The 23,736-nt window shown below is 43.0% G+C and overlaps 2 protein-coding genes across 3 annotated transcripts in view; one reads left to right on the forward strand and one right to left on the reverse strand.

Moving 5' to 3' along the window:
- LOC139332062 (protein unc-13 homolog B-like) overlaps positions 1–8,150 on the reverse strand; it is a 175,880-nt gene extending 167,730 nt beyond the window's left edge. The window contains exon 1 of the mRNA XM_070963760.1: positions 7,943–8,150. Coding sequence (XP_070819861.1) covers positions 7,943–7,964 — 22 coding nt within the window. The 5' untranslated portion in view covers positions 7,965–8,150. The remainder of the gene's footprint in view (positions 1–7,942) is intronic.
- An 8,205-nt stretch (positions 8,151–16,355) lies between these two features.
- The window catches only part of rusc2 (RUN and SH3 domain containing 2), a 36,195-nt gene continuing 28,814 nt past the window's right edge, over positions 16,356–23,736 (forward strand). For both annotated transcript variants that reach the window (XM_070963986.1, XM_070963987.1), the window contains exon 1: positions 16,356–16,494. The gene's annotated coding sequence lies outside the window, so the exon portion shown is untranslated. The remainder of the gene's footprint in view (positions 16,495–23,736) is intronic.

Here is a 23,736-nt window from a genome sequence, read left to right on the forward strand (position 1 = left end):
GTTTGGCAAAATCCAAAGGATCACCAAAGCCACTGTGATTCATACTTGGGGCACGATGGATACTTGTACCTAATTTCATTGCAGTCCATCAAATAGTTATCGTGACAACTCCATCAGAGTTGTCAACTGAAATTGCTATCAGTAAAGCCATGCCACTACTTTCCTGCACACTGCATTATATATTCTGAACAAGCAGGACAGAAGAATCTATAAGTTTGCAATGTAGTGCAATGTAGTAAGTGGTAGCAAACCACAGGGTAGGTTTTTAAGACTTCATGCTGCTGAAGTGTCCTTGAGCGCTGAATCCCTCCCAGCTGATGTGGAGCATTAACCTCCTGATCGCTAAGTACAGTAAGTGTGTAAGGGAAAAGGGGAATCCCGTGTAGGTATTAATGAAGTAAAACATTACTTATCAAGAAGCACTTCAATCTTGTGTTCGTCATTCAATCATTTATCTCATGTCCACTAACGGCTAAAAAATCTGGACAGGAGCAGCAGTTCAGACACGCTCAGCAAAGCAGACAGACGTGGACTAAAGCAGTGTCATTACAAGGGGCCAGACGGTGGGTCTATTTTTAGCTCCAGTCCTTAAACTCACAGTGGGTTTGAGTGTGTTGAGGTTGGCAACCTGGTGGCCATGTCATTAACACCCTCTCACTTCCATTAAATGACAGCCACTGCAGACCTCGCTACGCAAAACGAATATATGTGTGTGCATGTGTGTGTTGTTCAATGTATACTGAATGAGGTGTGTTCTGACCCTTTGCTAACAATGAAGTTATGTGAATGGTTCCTACTTGTGGAGTCATAGAGTTCGCAAAAAACTAATGCCATCAAGCTAAAGCCTAACCAACAGGTGCTTTGTAGATAAATCGGTTTTGACATTGATTTTGTTGGTGGATCATTACAAAAAATTGGATTATAGACATCTAACGATATGTTACATGCTCCTGTTGAAAATTAATGTCAAACTCTCAAATATCAATGTCTCAAAAATCAGTTTTTCTCTGACTCACCTGCAGTTTTGCACCATCTCATTCTGGTTCTTGGACCTAAGGGCTGCTTTTCTCCAAATAGATACGACTTACTCACACCAAATAAATGCCACCACACAGATACACAACAGGCCACACTAGTTACCTGATCGTCAAACCACTGAACTTCTACACAATTAAGTCAACCTTGCGTGAAAAAGTCAAATAATTTCATGTTCATGTTCTCATCACCATTACTGATGATACATCCTAAACTCATCATAATATCAGACCAACCCATTTGATATCAGGGTTGATGCCTAGTCCACACATACACGACGAGTATTATTAAAAAAAAAACTAAAACTGGAGAGCTAAAACTGAAGCTTTTGGAAAACTAAAGATGTTCAGAAACTCTGTCTGAGAGAACTGAGCTTTTGTTTTGTGACGACAGTGTGCACCTTTATTGCCAATTTTGTACGATGACAGACAAGATCAAAATAGTGCTGGTTCTGACCTTGCTAACAGGAGAATTTCCGTTTACACATAAATGTACAGTTACTCTTCCACTTCTACTGAGGAGCAGAGGCATCAGAATGTGCTGCAGCATCCCTGCCAATTTAGGGATCCTGCTCAGGCGATAGCAGGTCAAGTATTTGCCATAGTAGGATTGCAATTTAGTGTTCGAACCTGAGGTTGCAGGTACCCTACTGGTAATAGCTTTACATCATAGGACCACATCCAGCCTGCCAAAGCTTCCCCCCCCCAGCCCACAGATCATTAATGAAGTCAGAAAATGCACACATCTAACATGACTCGCCAGTCCCTCCTAAGAGATTCGCTTGTAATTTGTATTGCACCTGTTCCACAGAGTTTGATTATTCTTCAACTTCACCCTCACTACTCCGTGGACCCACCATCAAACCACCTGTTCCCAGCCAATTCCCTGGTGCTGACAGCAGTGCCCTGGTCGGACTGTGAATTAACGCATCCCACCATGGCGAAGGTATGACATGCCTTAGTCTGCCTCTGATATTCTTACCCTTACCCGAACCAATCATCACTCCCTGTTCCTAAATCTAATCTCCTATTCTCCAAATTACAAATGTTCTATTTTGGTGTTTAGAATATACAGTAGCATGTATACCTCACTTCACCTTGCATAATCACAAATTAAGAGCGATTTTGCCCACTGCTGTGTCCCTGCTTGACTACGATAATGAGCCAATTAGAGATGCCTCAAGAAGTCCAAGAGTGATCTACTAGGAGGGGGTCCAGGGATGGGGTTTCATCGATGATGACATGACCACAGCCACCCACCCACCCACCCACACACACACACACACACACACACACACACACACACACACACACACACACACACACACACACACACACACGAACGCACGCACGCACGCACGCACGCACGCACGCACGCATGCACGCACATGCACACACAGTCATGTTTCCATCACTTTTGGGGACATTACATAGACTTGCATTCATTTCCTGGAGGCTTACCTGAACACTAAAATAATTCCAATCCTTAACCAAACCCATGTCCTAATCCTTACTTCACCCCTTTGAAATACTGACAGCACTCTGTTAAAGTTAAATCGGTTCTCCCAGAGACAAAACATGCACATACACGCAGTCTCAAACACACACCTGCTTCAGTGGAGCTGCAGAAAATTGCAAGAATTCACTCTAAGGAGTGAATGAGTGGCTGCAAATCAGGAAGCATGCTCAGTCAACTACAACTAAACACTGAACATGTTAAATATTATGTATTGCTATACACATCATTATTAAAGATGTTTGTATATATTTTGAAAGCTTCACATAAAAAATGGTATGCCTAGACTGTCATGTGCCTTTGTTATTTTTCTTAATCCAGGTTCCATTGTTTAAAAGTTAAATACATTATGTATTTATTTCACTAGTTCTTTAATAGGGCCAGTGCTCATTTATCGACAGAAAAAATGGTTTTTCATCTGTTGTTCCTGGATCAATGTTTAAAAAAACACACCATAAAAATAGAAGAAAACAACATGTCTTATGGAATCAATGTATACAACATAGTAAATATATGCAGAATAGTGCAGTACATATCCACCAATAAATAATGCCACATTATAAGTAAAAGTAAAGTAAAAATATAAGTATATTATTCCTGCATATCTTAAAGTTTAATAATCCTTTAAAAAACAGGTTTCAGAGATTTTTGCCAAATGAATCCTGGGTGTTAGATATATATACATTTACTTTTAACATAAAAAAGTAAATATCAGTCAGAGGCATATTTTACTCTTAAATAGCAATATTAATGTCATATATTAAGTATCTAATTCTGTGGACAGCCGACTAACATGCTGACAGAGCTCATCACTGTGCTGACGAGATAATGAGACTCAAGAGTCTGCAGCCATGCCTGCAGCTGAGGCTGTGGAACAGCGGTGCTTGGAGCTAAATGCTAACGTGTACACAGTGGCAATGCCAGCTGATGCTGATGAAACAGTCAGCAAAGTGGCGAGCAGCAAAGATGACGTGTAAGGAGAGGCTGTGAGAAGCTGGCGAGTGATACCTGGAAGTAGCATTATCACGAACGGGACGGAACAAGTAGAAGGAAGTGAATTCCCTGTCCCACGTAAGTGACTGCCCTACACACACGCACACACTCAATCACAGACAAGCATAAACACACCGGACGGCAAAAGCAGCAGATGGCCAGGGGATTATTTTCCTCCTATCCCCACCCCCCCACCCCTCCCTCAAGCCGGGCCGCTGAAGCTTTACTTGTGTCCCTGTCATTCCAGCACAGTGTGCCAGTGTGTTTGCTGACCTGGTCTCTCCTCACCTACTCTCCTTACCTATGGCATCTGGTGGCCTACAAAGCGTTTTCAGTTATTACCTTAATGAAGCCACACCAGGCCTTCATCTTGCATTCCAAAATAATAATCACAAAAGCTTCCATTTTTGTGCTAACCTTCACAAATGAAGAAGAGATTGACCCCCTCACTGACCAACAGTCCACCTGCATGTACTGTATTTATCTCCCATTATTGCAGTAGAATTTCTTGTAATGCACACTCAACACGCTTCCAAATTATTCGGTACCATTAGTGTCTGTATATATTCCAAACTGCCATCTAGAAATAGCTGAGTGTGGGTACTGACGGAGCTGTCAAAGACTGTGTCCTCCCATCCTCGGCTTCTGCAACCATTCACTCTTTTCAGAGGACTGCCAACCATCATGCAGGCTCTGAGGGCCCTCGGCACAACAAGGAACAAGGAAGTAGGAAATGGCCTCTGAAAAGTATCACAGCTCTCAAGAAACAAGGATGCCACTCTTCTGGTTTGTCTGCATGTGCCTCACTGAGGGGGAAAGTCTGGGTTCCTTTAATCAGGGAGAGCACATCTGCTACGCCAGGGTTAAAAACAGAAACTCTGGCTTTGGTCAAATAGGGCTGTCATTGGTCAGGAGGATGGGGGGCTATAAAAGCATGTCTCACATTTTTCAACAAACTTATATCAGGTAGACTGGAAAGATTAAAACTGTCAAAGAACACTGCCATAAGAGCATAAACTATGATTGTTGCTAGGAGACAGATGTGAGCCATGATGTCAAAATCAGATGCTTTTAATGGCCATCACATGAGTCTTAAATTGAACCAAAGTGGCACTCACTGACAAAGAATCTGTGTTGTTACATGCACTTAACTAAACAGGTTACAGTCAGCCTTCAGTGAGCTGATTTCTTAGCTGTCATGTAACTGACAAATCGGGTTTCTGTACTCAGGATAGTGAATTAGGGAAACCTTCCTTTCCCATGCATCTGTTCCTCTTGGGCTATGTTGGCCATAAATACAGGTAACTGGGTTTCTAACTGACTTTTATAGAGCACACATGCATGGCAAAAGACTACAGACAAGGAAAGTAACAGTGGCGTATTTTCATTTTAAAATAACTCTAAGCAAAGTCTGACGAAATCTGAAATTAACACAAAGTAGCCTTTGGAAACCTAAATAAATTGGTTTTCACTGCTGAATGCTTGAGTGCTAAATTACTGCTTACTCGCTACTTAAGTTCATGTAAACGCACTGAGTGTGATGTCACAGGTCCGGAGATATAGATAAAAAAGGAGCAGAGCAATCATGACTTAATCCAGTGTATGAGAGCAACTCTGCACTTTTTTCACCTATTCAATAATGACAAAAGCAGTGCCAAACCATATTCAAACCAAAACAAAACCTGAATAAGCACGACAATACCATGACGCACAGAGGAACACAATGGGACATGATAGCAAGAAGGATCGAGAGTATGGCTCATGTGAGAGCAACTCTACACTATGTTATCTGGAAGTGTAGTATTGCACAAAACGCAGTGATGACACACTGTTACTCTTCTTTATTTGAATGGCAGACCATGTGACTGCATGGCAAAGGTATTTCATAAAATTATCTGACTATTTCCTGGTTTGCTACTCAATGTAAACATTCTGTATTCTCCTCTTGCATGTGCAGGAGAGAAAAAAAATGGGGACCCCCCCATTAAAAAAATGTCTGCACAGTCCTATGCAGCAGTTCAAAACTTGACCAAGTCTACTAAAATCAAAAGAACTGAACAACACTCATAATAATCATAAATAATGAGATCATGGAAAGTCTGGAAGACATCCATCTAGTTGTAAAAGCAACCACGTCACTATCAAGACAAAAGTGATTTTATGATCTATGCTGCTGTAGATTTGAGGTCTCATCATCCTGCTGGAACTGGAACCAGATGAATGCAGAAAAACTCAAGAACAATTATGCTGTTACTGATACAGGCGAACATGAGCCACACTCTCATTCAATCTCTGTGCAAGATATGAACCAAAATTACGTTTTTCTTTATAATCCCACTTGGCTGAGCCCACTGCGACCCCCCCACCCCCCCCAACTTCACCCCATCTCGTCATCCTGTAATAGACAGGTTCGCCGATGTTGGCCCTCCAGCCTCAGGCGGCACTCGCACCCAAGATGAGAAATGGTCAAAAGCGATCAGTCAGAGACAATAGGCCAGGGGCTGAGAGTTAGAGATAGGCAGACAATAGTTCGATGGTGTGAAAATCAATCAGCATGTCTGTGAAAGAAGAGCAATTTGTCATCTGGAAAGGAGCCAAAATGTTAAATAAACTAATGGCAGTGTGGGATGCATCTGGGTTTTTTCCACCTTTAATTAACTAAACTTTATCTGTGTGAATACACATGCTTGTTTTCAGCAACAGCTTGTCTCTTATTCTTTCACTCACACACCTGCCCAGCACAACCACAGTTTCCTGCTCCAGGCCACTGGTCAGCTTCACCTGAACAGTTGCAGATCAAGTGACTTGCTGAAGGGCACCTCAGCAGTACTTGTGGTGGGAAGGAGCGATGTGCCATTCAGTTTCACTCATGATCTCTCTTTTACAACGAAAGCAAGTGCACAGGCTCCACTGACTTGTTTCTAAGTTGATACTTTCAGGAGTAACGAAGCCATTCCATAAGAGATGTTTCAGCCAGTAATAAAACTTCAAGCACCCTGGATTTTCTCCTTCTTTGATAATCAAAATGTCATTAAATACGTCCCTGTGGAGCTCCAGAGATTCCTGTGAGCCTCTAGTTTTCAGGGGTCGTGCCGTCCAGCACATTTAACACACATAAAGTTTCAGTGCACATAATGTCAACCAGAACAGTAAAACCTTTTGCTGCTTCAGAATATTACAACCTAGTTTCAAACCCTTAAATAGCCACAATTTGACAATTATAAGGCTTCTGCTATGGATCCAGTTTTAACCCATTAAACACGTATAGCTGAGAGATGCTACAGTGCTTGCCTACATGCATAACAAATTCTTTCCTCTTAGAGCCAAAATCACAGCTCAGCTTTACTTCATGATCATACATTCACACATCTTCACACACCATCTCCAATCACTGCACAGCCTCTCACGTTTCCCTCTTTAATTGTCTCAGTTGTAAACAACTGTCTTGCGGTCTAGGTACATCTGAACTGATGCTGGATTTTTTGTTTTAAAAATCTGATAACAAAATCTATGTTATTCATTTTGATATGGATCCCTTAAATTAGATCATTAAAAAATGACACTTTCCATTTGAAAAATAAACTTGCCTGTATTTTTTGGTGGGCTATTTCTCTGTAGCATTCTGAACTGTGATTTCTTGTAAATTCCAGCTTTTAGGAAAATGTAACCTAATGTAACATCAGCTGATCATCGGCACATCTGATTCATCGGTCTCGCTCTAGTTCCAGGTTGTACGCAGTCCTTTCTCACTCATACTGGGGTTGACTCTTAAAACTCAGATATCTAACATTAAAAGACCAATAGCACTCTAATGTGAATACATGAATGCTCTTCCAGTAGCGATCAAATACACACTCCATTCAAATATGCACTCCAAACAGTGCCATTGCTTTTCATTTGAAGGAGCAAACAGGTAAAAGTCTGTTTTAGTCCTTCGTATGGGATCAGCATTTCGACGGGTTTTAAATGGCACGTGGGTATCTTAAAAGAAACTACTGAAAAGTTTTGTGGGTGTTTTTTTTTCTATTTTTTTAAATGCATATTGACTAATTAACGGGCTCTCTATTCTCATCACTTACATGTCAGTGGTGGAATGAGGAAGATGAAACTCATCAACATACAATAATTTTACATCCTGTTCCTCCTTTTTTCTTTGTCTTGCCTGTTTGAGGTTTTCTAATCACATTCTTTATCCATGTGATAATAAAACACCCCGGTTTTGCTGTGATATCTGCACAACAATCCCCAAATCTTATCATCAATCGCAGAGAATGAACTTGGCTTTTTGAATCATTAAGTACCAGCTCATTCTTCATGCCAGGCCTCCATTCTTCTGTTTTCGTACTGACTTCATTGTTATTAAACAAAGACAACCTGCAGCCATGAAGTGAGACCTTACCTCTGACACACAGCAGGGACATCGCAGCGGGATTTTGTGCAACAGTTCCTCCAAAGCCGATGAGCCTTCACTGAGTTTGCAGCCCAGTTGCCTGTTGCACAGCAGACATGTAGACTGCTCCTAAATGTCGTTCACTTTTCGCTTCATCACACCGTGCCTGGGAAAAAACTACAGATATGAGGCAGGTGGACGGTCCAGGGGGTCCTGAGGGTTTGAGGGACGACTGTCACTGGCAAAGATCGACTACCGACCAGCTGAAATCCGGTTGAGCGGGGCGGCTCTTGTGCTGCATTCGGTGACCACGGTGAAAGTAGGAATTTGGAACACCCAGCACGCATGCGGACGTGCATGGCGTGGCTCAAAATACTTAATGTCCGGCATCACTGGTGGTGATTGCGCCCCTCAAGACGGAAAACAACGCAAAGGTGATGCAGAGTCATAAATTTGTGATTTGCCTCTCGGAAAAACTGGAACGCCTCCTGAAATTGGATTTCCAAATCAGAAAGTTGGAAGAACCTCAACAAACCTGACCTGAAAATCTACCATGGCTGCTCCACTGATTAACAAGTGAAAGCTGGAGTAAGATGCTGTTATTTGTGTTTTATTAAATCCGTCATACACACAGTACTTCTAAATATGGGCAAGTTGATATGGTGTTTGTATGTACAAGACTGCAGGTATTGCATTGCTATCCTCATTTTCCTGGAGGTGTCTGTCTTGGACTTGATGCGTTGGAATGGTCAGTTTGGTGTGATCTCACTCTCAGTTTGACTTCCAAGGTAAATGCACAATTAGGCTGCCCTACATGCCTGAAAAGGGGTTGAAACTGTTTCACCATAACTATGTTATGACTTTTTGCATGTGGTGCCCTTTTTACAGTATTTGTTCCACCCCTGCCCCTCAGTCCACGACTGCTACATCTGCCAGCTGAACTTAGTTTACATATGAACTGCTGCTACCATTATAAAGCTCTGTTTCTTGCCTCGTGAAGTGGTGGGAGTCTTCTCAAAACATGAAATTTTCAACTTAGCAAGATAAAATTTGGCCAAGAAAAACCAAACCACAGAGAAATGATAGACATTTTCAGTTAAATTCACTCCTAAAACCATTGTGCTTGAAGTCCAATTTTTGATTCCTGATGTCGGCCGTACCACAAGAAAGTGACATGAGCTGTGGCCAAATCACCTTATATAACCAAATATATGCTTCCCATACCTGGATTTACCATCATGGTGTCCACTGTGCAGTGTGGGAAAATACATTTTTCATTTATCTTAATTTATTTGATTGTCAGGTGAAGTGGACAGTGGGAAACCAATTTCTAACCTCAGGTTGAAATGAGCCCTTACAAAAAGCATAAGCACTTGCAGTGAAATGTGTATTAATAGTCTAGATGATTCAAACCCTTTTAAAAAGCCATAGCAAATTTTAAAAGTTTTAAAACCAAAATCTTTTCAAAATATTTACAATGGGGCTGAAAAGGGATTTTAATTTGAGTCTAATACAGTGCAAGTTTAATCCAGCATTGATGCTTGAGACATACTAGGCCATGTGTGGGGAGAGATGACTTGAATGATCAACGGGCCATTTGTATGTCATCACCACACAAATAGAAAGCAAGGTTTACAAGGGTCAGTATAGGCAGAACTGGAGCCATTGAGTATGTTGGGGAGGTTGACATGAACTAAAGTTAACTGTGATCCAACTTTAGTCAATGACCCTTTTATAAGTTAAAGTGGTTTGGATAAAAAAAATCTGTGGTGTCCCAATATGCAGATTTGCACCTCAACAGAAATGAGGCTCTTGAGCAACTCATTTTCCTGTGTGCTGCTCAAAACATCATTGTTGATACACTACCTGGCCAAAAAAAAAGGTCATATACTCTAATATTTTGTTGGACCACCTTTAGCTTTGATTATGGCACGCATTTGCTGAGGCATTGTTTCAATGAGCGTCTGCAATGTTACAAGATTTATTTCCGTCCAGTATTGCATTAATTTTTCACCAAGATTTTATGTTGATGATGGGAGAGTCGGACCACTGTGCAAAGCCTTCTCCAGCACATCTCAAAGATTCTCAATGGGGTTAAGGTCTGGACTCTGTGATGGCCAATACATGTGTGAAAATGATGTCTCATGCTCCCTGAACTGCTCTTTTGCAATGTGAGCCTGATGAATCCTGGCATTGTCATCTTGGAATATGTCTGTGCCATCAGGGAAGAAAAAATCCATTGATGGATTGGTGGTCATTCAGTATATTCAGGTAGTCAGCTGACCTCATTCTCTGGGCACATAATGTTGCTGAACCTAGACCTGATGAACTGCAGCAACCCCAGATCACAGCACTGCCCCCACAGGCTTGGACAGTCAGAACTAGGTATGATGGGTGCATCACTTCACCTGCCTATCTTCTTACCCTGATGCACCCATCAGGGTAAGAAGATAGGCAGGTGTAAATCTGGACTCAGACCACATGATCTTCTTCCATTGCTCCAGAGTCCAATCTTTACACTCCCTAGCAAATGGAAGCCCCCCCCCCCCCCCAATTAGCCTCACTGATCAGTTGCTTTCTTAAGGCTACACAGCTGTTCAGTCCCAATCCATTTAGTTCCCTTTGCATTGTGCATGTGGAAATGCTCTTACTTTCACTAACATAGGCCTGAGTTCTACAATTTGATTTCAAACTTTAAGTGATCACCATTTTCCCCCAACCACATTTCTTCTTTGAAGACAATGATTCCCCACTAGCCTTCCAGGTTTTAATGTGTTGGACAGTTAACCCAGTTTCAGTAGTTTCTGCAATCTCAGAGGTTTTCTCTGCTTGATGCATGCCAATGATTTGGCCCTTCTCAGACTAACATCTTTTCCATGACCATGGGATGTGTCTTGACATGATTGTTTAAGCAATAAGCTATTCATTGTATCAGTTTGGGTTAAATAACTTGTTGCCAGCTGAAAGATAATCACCCATGCAGTAATTGTCCAATAGGAGGCTCTTCCCTATTCACTTAGTTAAATCCAGGTGGTGACTTTGACCAGGCAGTGTATCATTTGGTAGATCATCCAGTTTAAGTTTACAATAAGCCTGTGCAGCTCTGTTTAAGTCTTGCATAGTTACTCAGAACATGGTGTTGAGTACATGGCCTTCCTTACACAAGACTTTAAATCCTGTATCATTTCCATCCATGTTCACAAACTAGCAGTCTTTACTGCAAGCTGTCAAGACCTTAACAGGCATAGTACAAAATGACAAGTTTCATTTTTATGCAAATTAAGGGATATCACACCAGTGTAGTACAAAATGCATTTATTTTTCTGATGATTTCCATGGTGCAAGCATTGATTTAATGATGCCCATCAGGTCAAACATCTTGGAGAGCTGAAATGAGGTCAGTGGTTGGTTTCAAGTTAAGTGGCAGTAAGATGAATGGAAAGGTAGAACATTTCACTTATATAAAGCAGGAACTAACTTCACACTGCACTTACCATTTAAGCTATGTCTTAAGTTCTAGTTGCGGTTGTAGCCAAATCTTCCTTTGCTCCCATAAGAGAGATGAGGCCAACTTGCTCTAAAACACACAAAAAGCAATCAGAACTAAACTTAAAAATTAACTACAATGAATAAAGGTTATGTAAACTCACCCTGTGGAATCCCCTGTGCTGAGTGAAGCTTCAGTCTGGGTAGTATCAGCAGAACCAAAATTATTGCTGGGCTGGTACCTGGGCACCTGGGGCTGATGCTTGGGCTGGTAGCTGGGAACCTTGGGCTGGTAGCTGGGAACCTGGGGCTGAGGCTTGGGCTGGTAGCTGGGAACCTGGGGCTGAGGCTGACGCTTGGGCTGGTAGCTGGGAACCTGGGGCTGAGGCTGACGCTTGGGCTGGTAGCTGGGAACCTGGGGCTGAGGCTTGGGCTGGTAGCTGGGAACCTGGGGCTGAGGCTGACGCTTGGGCTGGTAGCTGGGAACCTGGGGCTGGGGCTGACGCTTGGGCTGGTAGCTGGGAACCTGGGGCTGGGGCTGACGCTTGGGCTGGTAGCTGGGAACCTGGGGCTGGGGCTGACGCTTGGGCTGGTAGCTGGGAACCTGGGGCTGGGGCTGGGGCTTGGGCTGGTAGCTGGGAACCTGGGGCTGGGAGCTGGGAACCTGGGGCTGAGGCTTGGGCTGGTAGCTGGGAACCTGGGGCTGAGGCTGAGGCTTGGGCTGGTAGCTGGGAACCTGGGGCTGAGGCTTGGGCTGGTAGCTGGGAACCTGGGGCTGAGGCTTGGGCTGGTAGCTGGGAACCTGGGGCTGAGGCTTGGGCTGGTAGCTGGGAACCTGGGGCTGAGGCTTGGGCTGGTAGCTGGGAACCTGGGGCTGAGGCTTGGGCTGGTAGCTGGGAACCTGGGGCTGAGGCTTGGGCTGGTAGCTGGGAACCTGGGGCTGAGGCTTGGGCTGGTAGCTGGGAACCTGGGGCTGAGGCTTGGGCTGGTAGCTGGGAACCTGGGGCTGAGGCTTGGGCTGGTAGCTGGGAACCTGGGGCTGAGGCTTGGGCTGGTAGCTGGGAACCTGGGGCTGAGGCTTGGGCTGGTAGCTGGGAACCTGGGGCTGAGGCTTGGGCTGGTAGCTGCGAACCTGGGGCTGGGGCTGACGCTTGGGCTGGTAGCTGGGAACCTGGGGCTGGGGCTGACGCTTGGGCTGGTAGCTGGGAACCTGAGGCTGAGGCTTGGGCTGGTAGCTGGGAACCTGAGGCTGAGGCTTGGGCTGGTAGCTGGGAACCTGAGGCTGAGGCTTGGGCTGGTAGCTGGGAACCTGAGGCTGAGGCTTGGGCTGGTAGCTGGGAACCTGAGGCTGAGGCTTGGGCTGGTAGCTGGGAACCTGAGGCTGAGGCTTGGGCTGGTAGCTGGGAACCTGAGGCTGAGGCTTGGGCTGGTAGCTGGGAACCTGAGGCTGAGGCTTGGGCTGGTAGCTGGGAACCTGAGGCTGAGGCTTGGGCTGGTAGCTGGGAACCTGAGGCTGAGGCTTGGGCTGGTAGCTGGGAACCTGAGGCTGAGGCTTGGGCTGGTAGCTGGGAACCTGAGGCTGAGGCTTGGGCTGGTAGCTGGGAACCTGAGGCTGAGGCTTGGGCTGGTAGCTGGGAACCTGAGGCTGAGGCTTGGGCTGGTAGCTGGGAACCTGAGGCTGAGGCTTGGGCTGGTAGCTGGGAACTTGGGGCTGAGGCTTGGGCTGGTAGCTGGGAACCTGGGGCTGAGGCTTGGGCTGGTAGCTGGGAACCTGGGGCTGACGCTTGGGCTGGTAGCTGGGAACCTGAGGCTGACGCTTGGGCTGGTAGCTGGGAACCTGGGGCTGAGGCTGAATCTTAGGCTGGTAGCTGGGAACCTGGGGCTGACGCTTGGGCTGGTAGCTGGGAACCTGGGGCTGAGGCTGAATCTTAGGCTGGTAGCTGGGAACCTGGGGCTGGTAGCTGGGAACCTGGGGCTGAGGTTGAATCTTAGGCTGGTAGCTGGGAATCTGGGGCCGAGGCTTGATATCCTCAGGCTGGTAAGTGTCCCACATGCCAGGCTCAAATCCATGATAGGAAACTGTTGCTAAGTTATGAAAAAACAACCACTCAAAGATATCAATTGTTGTTTTGCAATCATAAGGTTAATGACTTCAACATACTTGAAATGAGTAGTTTTGAGTTCATTCAGCTTGGTTCAGATATTTAACCATTTTAAACTTAGCATTTTCAATGCAATTGTAACCAATAGTCTTACATTTAGTGTTTGCCTGAAGTTCTCCAATAAGTAGCAGCCATAGAAGCACCACACTACAAAACAAAGCCATATTCAGACAATTACAGTTATTTCAGACATTGTAAGTGTAAACCATTGAGTACAAAAAGAACACTCAAAAGTTACCTGAGATTTTGCACCATGGCTAAAGAGATAAGATCAAATGTAAACTGAAATCCCTCTCACTGACTCCAGCTGACCCAACACAAGCACAATGTCCTCCTTCCACAGTGGTGCAATGACATATTGCCTGCAGGGCAATTATTTTAAGTTGTTATGACAGCCAATCACAGCTCTCTATTCCTAAGTGGTTGATTGGAAACAGGTGGAAGTAATAGGGCTGAGTTCATCATAAAACACATGTCTAAAAAAAGGTTTTAATTGAAATTGTGCCATCTTAAACTCTGTTCAAGTACTTACATCGTAATCTATGTCAAAAAGTCACAGATTTAATAATTGCTACAATTGTTCCATATAACTTAAAAAACATGAAATTATATCTTCAGTGGTTTTAAGGATAAGCAAACCATCCTTTGTGTTGTATATTTGGCAGGTTATTTGTATGATTGTTTACCTCCTCCATTTGGTTGGTTTGCTTAAATAAATAATAAAGAGCTCACAGTGAGAAGAGGTAAGTGCGCTAAAAGTAAAGATAATGGAATAACAAAATTTTGATTTATTTTTTTAAAAGTTATGCTCTAATTTGGCAACTATTGCCCAAAGTAGTTTCTGCATTATGTTTTTAGTTAAAACAGAGTGAGATTTGCTGGCTGCATATGAAATGACAGATGCAGAAGACAACACCTGCCTCACTCTCTGTTGTGAAGGGTTTCATTATTTGGAAATAGTTGACTCAGATATGCAAGTATGTGTCTGCAAATACAACAAAGTCAATGCTACAAATTCATATTTTCATGTTAATCACACAAAAATATTTCATGATCATCTAAATTACAACACTACTACAATTAATGTATTTTTATATTCACCACAGCCTTTGAGACAGCCTTGATTTTCATGTCAGATGGTGCCATCTTGTGGCAGGATAAAAAAAATCATACCCTGAAAATACACACTGGTCTTTTAACAGGTGCCAAATTAAAGGTGCAACCTGATGCAGTCATTTGTGTTGGTAGCTGGAGAACAGGTACATATGTTACAGGTTAACAGGCTTATTAGAGGCCAAAAACCAACACTTTTCTTAACTATAATGGCTGACAAGGCGAACTACAGGGGGTGGACAAAATAACAAAAACACAAGGCTGCCATAATCAATACTTTTATGTTAACAATGATTAATTTCTTTTACTGTAAACGGTTCAGTGAAAAAATACAAAGGCATTAAACTTAATTCAAGTATTGCACCATGTTTTTTGTTTGTATAAGACAGGTGTGTTTCAAAAAAATCAAATTCGTTGTTTTGTTTTTTTTTCTTTCTTTCTTTCTCCTTTCTGACCTGTAGTTCTGTGGTTGGAGTTGACCAGTGGCTGCTTATCATATTATGTAACAGTAAGACTACATCTGCTTTAGTGGGTGGTTGAGATTGCATCAGGCTCATGTAATACATGACGTGCATAAACAAAAAGGACACAAAGTATTGTGATCTTCAGACATATGCATGCTTTACCAGGTGATGCTAACAAATCAACGAAAGATATAGTCTGCTGTAGGAGTCCACCGTAGAATTAGAAATGTTAAAAAATATGTTAGATGTAGAAGTGTGCAGCTTTTCCCTCCTTTCATTAAGTAAAACTCTTGCCGTCTTCTTTACCCATCTCTCTGACACACTTTCCAACTGTTAGTCTCCCAGCTGATTTGTGAACATTGCCTAAGGAATTATCGAAAGCTACAGATGAACAGTTGTGACAGCATTGCTCTAAATTAACAAGCAGAAAGCATCTGTTCAAAGGAGAACAAAACAGATTCTATAAAGAGTCATTTGTTGTTTTTTCATGTGAAATGACCACACGTTTAATGCTTGATTGTCAGATTTTACAATAAAGATGCAAAAAAAAAAAAAAAAAAAATTCTATTCAACAGCTGATTACATCTAGGGATGCAGGTCTCCACTATGCAGCAGTAACCTCAGACTGGAGGGAGAAATCTATTGAAACGTGTCCATAATCATGCGCTTTGGTAAATGCAGTAACATCAGATAACCAGCAGATGGAGCTCAGCCTATACAAGGACAAAAGGGACTTGTTTAAGTAGGCCTATCTGAATCCTACTCGTGTGTCTGACCTATCGCTGTAGCTACTACATTCAGGTAACCTGTGGTAAAAATAAATAAATAAATAAATAAATAAATAAATACATAGCTAAATAAAGACAGTGATTCAAGGTCTATTTGTTTTTTTTCCCGTGTCCCTGAGTCAATGCACTAACAAACATCGTATCACTTTGTGGTTTCTTTAGGGAAAGTGTGACACTGAGATATCCTACATCCTACATGTTATATAAACTAAAGTGAATATGAGGAATAAGATCAGGACATAATTTCACGCCTGTGCAGTTTTCGATTCACTGGAGCTGAGTGGGATAGCACGCTGAGGTGACAGATCTAATGAGTGGCAGCGGTCCCACCCAGGGTTAGATAATCTGGTCTGGGACACCAAGCTGTGACCTCAGGCTGACGTGCCGCTCCGGCCCAGCCCATCCGGCGCTGCACCGCCGCTGTCTGCCTGCAGTCTCTCCGAGAAAACAGTGCACACGCCGCGGACGAGCAGCCCACCAGCCCGCTCATCCACCGCCGCTAATGCAGTGTATCGAGAACAGACCTGCTGCCGACCGACTGCGGCAAGGTGAGTGTGTTTCATCTTGACTTCCATGCGGTTATTTGGTGAGAGCTGGATGAGAACAGGCGGGGAAGAAGGAGAAAAGGTTGTGTTTGCGAGCATCGCGTCGGAGGATGAAAACAATGATGCCTCGCTCGGTCATAACGGGAAAGACGCAGCCCGGTGTGGCTGTCAGCCGATGTCTCCCACACCCATCGGCCTTGACGTCTTCTAACATGACAGGCTTATTTTTCGTTAAACGCTTCAAATGAAGGGTGGTGCTAGCTGGGCTGGATGGTGGCGGTGTGTGTTTGTGTTTTCGCAGTGGCACAAAGGATGGCAGCGGTTTGACATGCCATCGGTGTTTCATCACTTAACGTTATGTGCACGATAAAAAGCTGTGGACACTGGGTGGAAAGACAGAATTAGACAATAAAAACCAGCCGCCGTTCGTTCATGACAAGCTGTTCTGGCTTCACGTCGCCACACCAGCGGCCTGCACCCCCGTGTTATCACCATATTGACCCGATATTGCTAGAAGACAACAGCGAACAGCACCAGTGTCAAGCCTCCAGAATGAAGACATGTGACTTCCGCTGAAATTTAGCAAAATAAAAGCTCGGTCGCCTCGGGAAACGTTTACCCGTTTTGAAGGTTGATAAAGTCTTGTTGGACAACAATATTAACTTGAATGCGTAAATGAACGTTTTCATTTGGCACTCAGAAGTCATTTTGATCAACTGCAATCATGAAGTGAACAGAAAAGGTTTGAAATATTTAAGGAGCACCCACAAAACAAAGCATAAACATCATAGAAAACAGATTTATTACTTAAGTAAAACGTGAGAATGATAGCAAGAGGATGTTCAAATAACATTGCTATCATTGTTTTTTTTTAAATGTAATGATAGGATCTTTTATGTCAAAAATTTAACAATAATTGCTATTTACAAAGAATGAGATGCTGTTAAAATAAGGCAAAAACAGAATCCAACAACTTGGCTTTAGAAGTCGTCATGAAAGGGGATCCTGCAACATCACTGGAAGGCAATTTCATTATCTATTATTTCATATACCTCAGTAAATATGTTACACACCCAGGCTCTTATTTTGAAGGTAGATTGGCTGTACTTCCTGATGTATTCTGCCTGATGTATGCTGGTTAGTGTCTTGAGGTGCATCACATGTGATGTGGTGGGGATGCAGATTGGTTTACTGGCCTAAACAGAAATAATACTGTCTTGTCATGTCTGCAACATACATAAAAAGCATGAAAAGCACCCTCCCTGTAAATCACCCGTGTAATAATCTGCTGTTCCTTTAAGGATTTACAGTGCTCAGTAGTGATCTGTGGGTGATGTATTATGAATACCATGGTATTTTCATAGGGGCTTGGTTATTCCTGGATTGCTGGGTTTGCATTGTGTTTGACATTAGACGATAAGAATCCATATCGGTACAACATGTAGGTTAATATACAATAGTAGGTGGTCTATTTAGCTAACTGACCCTGTGTCGTTAGAGACGGTCTGATAATCTCCAGAGCAGAGGCGAGGGGAGGAAAGCCTTCAGTACATGGTTATCCGTCTGTTATGTAAACTCCTTCTCTGCCTTGCTCTCTGGTCTCCAGAACTTGAGTCAGATTTGTTTACAGTGTCAACATTTTGCCATCCTGCTCTCCTCTGCAGTATAATTATCATCTAGTTCTCAGGGCGCCCCTGTAGCTCACCCGGTCGAGTGCGTACCATCCATTCCAGTCCGAGGCTGAATCACTGCCTGAAGAGAGGTGGCTGGGAAGATTGTACTAAAGATGCTTTTTGTTATTTTCTTTGCCGTAGTGGCAGAACAGTTGCAGTAACAGTTGCAAGTAGAAGTTGTTGGTTGTTACATCCATAGTAGTGCTGGCAGCAGGCATTGTAGCACTGGGCCTGTGAAGTTCAGACAGTTGAGAAGTCAAGAATAATGCAATGTCTTATCCACCTGGATCAGGATTCAGGTGCGAGTTGGCAAGCTAGTTGGTTTTGAGCGAGATATGATTCCACAGCAAAACATCATAATGAAGATCTCTTGCAGAGATAAAGCCTGAAAAATGCCTGATAAATGGACGTTAAAGGAATATTAAAAGGGTTGCTGCTGTTTTACGTTAGCACAAACCTTTGCACAAAATCATCCCGTCATTCAGTCAACAGAAATGAATTGAACTCACTGACGAAAGACGGAAAGAGATCAAGAGAGAGATTTGAAGATCAGCCGGCTTAGAGCGATGGTTAAGGTCACGGCATCACCCCAAATCAACACCAGGGCCCAGACAGTGTCACTGCTTATAAGAGTGAAAAGCCATAATGGAATTTAAATGTGTAACTTAATGACAAAGATGTGTCAACAGAACTGCAGTTAGTCAGATCAGTTTGCCTTTTTAAAGCACAGATGTCTTTGTTTGGATTCCTCTTCGTTAGCCAACAGCTCTCACTAAATCTTAAAGGTCAGTCTCGCCAATGTAAGTGCCAGAGTCCTAAAATGAGGAGCTGGTCATGGAAAGTGCAAATTTAAGTCTCTACTTTGACCACTAATCACTAATATTCTCTGAATCCAGATTCTTAAATGTGGAAATTTGCTGCTTTTCTTTTTCTTATATTAATTCCAAATTGAACATCTTTGGCCTCTCGACTGTTGTTTGGACAAAACGAGGAAATTGAAGACTCCCTCTGGGAAGCTGTGACTATTTTTTGGCATTCTATAAACCAAAGGATTAACTATGAACTGATTAATGGAGAAAGCATCAGCATATTAATCAGTGATGAAAATGAAAATGGTTAGTTTCAGCTCTGCTGTGCCATTTACAGCATCTTTGCACAGTTTGATGCCCTTCCATGATTTCACTGTTTTCATGTTCTCTAATGAGACCAGTGCTGGCTCAGCGTCAGCAGTCGTTGTGATAAGGGACCCGTGAGCGTTGGGCCAAACCATCCTGGCATTACAAGTTTAAAGCCTCCCGCACATGCTGTTAAACACACACGTGAACAGCTGATTCAGTGTGTCAGGCGACGGGCCTGTACTCAGTGTTCAGCTGCTGTTCCCGATCTCGGAATGTGTCTCTCCATGTTACATAACCGAGGGGCTGCAGAGGCCGGATGTGCATAGTTTCTGTGTGTTTGATTGATATGTGTAAATGTGTGGTGTGATTTAATCTCTGGTCTTCGTATCTCTGATTTGTAAAAGCGCTCTGTGCAGATATGATGCGGGTCCTATTGTGTCAGCCAGTTTCCCTGAATAGACTTTTTCAACTACACTCAGTGAAACAGGTGTCTAAATGCTTTGCTTGGCTCCTTTTGAAGGTTGTCCAGTGTTGAAGGATTGCATTTCAACAACATAATTATAGTGAGAACTTTTCAAGGCGTGCCAACATCCCCAAAGCCCTTTTTGTCTAAACTCTCTATTATTGTGGTGCTTCAGACAAAAAAAAAAAAAGCATGCCACACAGCTTATGCTTGTGTAACTCAAAGCTTGAACAGGCTCAGATCTTTATAATAAGTGTCTGATGACATTATGGTAAAGATCTGAATAAAGTTACCTTCCTCTTAAAGAGTAAGATCTGTTTTGTTTCACCACAAACAGACAAAAATGAAATGAAAGGAAACCTTCATATTGGTTTAAATGAGTTTATTATTGTTGCTGTCTTATAATGTTTGCCTGAACTGTGTCTTAAAGTGAGTCTGTGATCAGAAAGTTGCTGGTTCATCTCATTGGTTTGACTGCAGTAAATTCATAAGAGTTGTTTTAAAACATGCAATTCAGATGATTTGAAAGGTCTGTAAGAAGTCCCAGTCAAAGAAAGCACTGATATGAGTCTTATGACAGCGTGTCGTCACAGCCAGCCGAGCTCACGTGTAGCCTTTGTCCGGCTGCGGTGGTTTGGCCTCGTCATGAACCTCCTGCTGGTGTTGATGCAACATTTCTGTCAGTGGTTTGTGAAAGTATTGTTAAAGGTTTTCTACGTTCCGCAGGGAAATGATCAGGGTCCCTTTTCTGTTTCCAGTCAGAGGAAACGCTTTGAATTCCTTCAAGTCCTTTTGCTTTTAAGGGCAGTAGTGCAAAAGTAACAAAGTACATACATCCAAGTAAAATTATGAGGTGCTTGTGCTTTCCATTCATGTTACTTCATTCTTTTACTTTACATGAATACAAAGCTGATATACTGGTCTAGCTAAAATATTGATAAGCATAGCTAACTGATACTGCTGAAACTTCTACCTGTGTACATTTTTTAACTGTATTTTTACTTTTGTACTTTCTGGTATCTCTGCTCTCACCAACATAAAAGAACTCAGTCTTTCTTCCACTGCTGGCTTTGTTATTCTGACTCAAAGTGCAAGGACCAGACCATAATTTGTGTTTGTAGACTTTTGGAGTCACACAATATTGACATGCTCACGTATAGACACACACACACATGCACGTAAAGACACACACAGCCCTTGCCCTCCAGCCTGTTATGGTAGTTGTGTTCCTTTCATGACTCTCAGCCAGCATTGCTTCACTGATTAAAAGCACACAGACGACTGTATGAGAGTGTGTGTGTGTGTGTGTGTGTGTGTGTGTGTGTGTGTGTGTGTGTGTGTGTGTGTGTGTGTGTGTGTGTGTGTGTGTGTGTTTATTGCTGCAGCAGATGAATGTTGCCCAGGCGTGCTCTGTATTTTGTGCTCATTTGTCTGACTGTGAAAGAGGACTGAGAGCTGCTGGGACGCCGTCGATATACTGTGGACATTTTCGCTGTGCTGCTGTGTGGGATTGGACGACAGTCTAGTAATTACATGGTGACTGGTCGTTCAGCTGCTGAATCAGAAATAGAAATATGGAGGGAGAGGGAGAGGCAAGAACTTTCTCCAGCAACACATTCACTAAATTTCACAACACATTTAAGTCTTCTGATTGTAGTTGAAAGCCTGATAAATATAAATCCTTCTGGTTTGAAGCTGAGCTGAATGCATCACTGGCTCCTCATTATTTGGCTCCACAGACTGATTCTCTGCTGCCTTTGCAGTTTCAGAGTAAATGGTAGAAACATTCAGCTCGATGCAGAGATTAATGCTCCAGCTGACAGGAGGCTCGCCCAATGATGAACCTTTTCCACAGCAGACATTAAAACTTTGAGTCGATTAATCAGTCGTTCGATTTGATTTGCTCTTTTAACTGTGACGAATCACAGTGGCAGTTACGCAAACAGTGCAGCACAGTTTACTGCACCTACCACTTTAATTACTTTGTGATATTGTGTATGTTTTGTGTATATTTGTCATATCTAGATACATAATCAATTTCAGAAATGAAACCCATCAATATCGTGATATTGATTACCACTCCCACTATTTCCTGTGTTTTAAGATGAATTTCACTCATCAAAACTAATTGCTTTTAGCTGATAAGCTACAGTTAAACAGAACTGATACCGCACGTGTGGCACAGAGTCCAGACAAGCTAAAATACAGTGCAAGAAAATGAAATAGTGTTTCATGGCATATATACATTACTACGGAGCCCTTAAAGTGCGACGAAGAAAAAAAAAATCGTGCATGCGAGATACTAAAACGTGCGCACGTTTAAACTAAATTGTGCGCTCGATTTAATTAACTCATACATTTATACAGACAGGCGGCAACACATCACATGTCTCAGGGAAAGAGCAACAAGAATGTCTTTATATGGCATTCCGAGGTGAAAGTAAAAGTTAATTAGCTGAGTTCTTCTCTCCATTGTATCGCGTGTGTGACTGTGATCATCTGAAGTGGTCACTACGGAGAGCCGTATGCACGGACAAGTCAAAGCGTGGGAAATAACTGTACCTCGAGCACACGTTTTAGTATCTCGTTTGCTCGATTTAGTATTTTGTGGGCACGGTATAGTTTTTTTTCTTTGTGGCACTTTAGGGGCTCCGTATATTACATATATGAAAGGCTGAAGAGTTGTTTTACTTTAAGTTGGTGTTCTTTGCATCCAGAATGTCCATAATCCAGCCTTGAACTGGAAGAATTGGATTGGATTGGATTGGATTGGATCGGATTGGAGACAGTTATTGTTGTTGTTAGCCAATCACAGGCAGTTCTATGATGCCTGGGTTGAGTCTGTTGACCAATCGCAGGCGTTGTTTCTGACAAATCAGAGGTTGTGTTTCTGACTGGGTGTGTGTGAGAGCTCTGATCTCAAAGGCATTGCACAATGGAATAACATATTTATGATCTGTTTAAAGAGAACATTTTGAAATTTTCTCAAGGCCCACTGTGGCAGCACGTGGTGGCCCAGCAGCTTACGAAGAGACTTCATGTTGGTTTTTCTTTGTCACCCGTCCGTAGTGTGCAGCAAATACCAATCGAACCGTCTGCAGTCCATCTCGGTTGGATATTTGTGCGTGCAACAGCATGGGAGCAGGAAGAGGAGATGGATGGAAGGAGGCAGGAAGATGATTATAGAGGCAGAAGTGGGCAGAGGAAAGACGTATGACACTGCAGTGCAAGTGGACAGAGGAAAAGCAGGAGAGAAAGTAAGGCAGCGGGGATATAGTGAAGCTGGGGGAGCTACACAAGCAAGACATCCACCTCATGGTGTTTGTATGAGCACAGCTTGTGTTTTTGTGTTTGTGTAAGCCTGGACACACAGCAGTGATCAGCTAAAGTTCATTAATCATGCTCACTCAGTCCTACACACTCAATAAAGTTGAATTTAGTGCTCCAATCTAATACAGCTCAATAGCGCTGCAGCGATTGGTCAATTAATTGATCGACAAAATGACATCTTGAAAATGAAAACGGTCAGATGATTCTAGTTGACCCTGATTCCTGGTTTTCACTGTGCCAGTGCCGCCACAAAGCTCAGATACAGAATAAGTCTTTTCCCCTGACATCTTGACATGTCCCAGTATGAAAAGCACAGGCCTGCATAATGTTGTGAATGACGGCTGGATGTGCTGCTCACAGTCAGGCTGCCGCGACTCGCGGGCACGCTTGAATGGATTTGAGTCGTCCTTAATGTCGTTAGTAACACCTGCGGCTTTCCTGTTACGACAAGTCAAAATCTATGCTGTGAAAAAAAAAAAGGATTAAGAAAAGTTCTGCTTTGGAAAACAGTTTGAATTTTAGAGTTTTCTGGAAGAAGCCAGATCATGCAAATTCAAACATTTTCCTAATGACATTTCATTTGAAACCATATCTGTGTCACGTAGACCGTCATTAACAATCAGCTGCTCATTACGGCAGAATCAGAAAGTTCTCATCTGTG

The sequence above is a fragment of the Chaetodon trifascialis genome, chromosome 6, assembly GCF_039877785.1.
Source record: "Chaetodon trifascialis isolate fChaTrf1 chromosome 6, fChaTrf1.hap1, whole genome shotgun sequence".
In the NCBI taxonomy this organism is placed as follows: Eukaryota; Metazoa; Chordata; class Actinopteri; order Chaetodontiformes; family Chaetodontidae; genus Chaetodon; species Chaetodon trifascialis.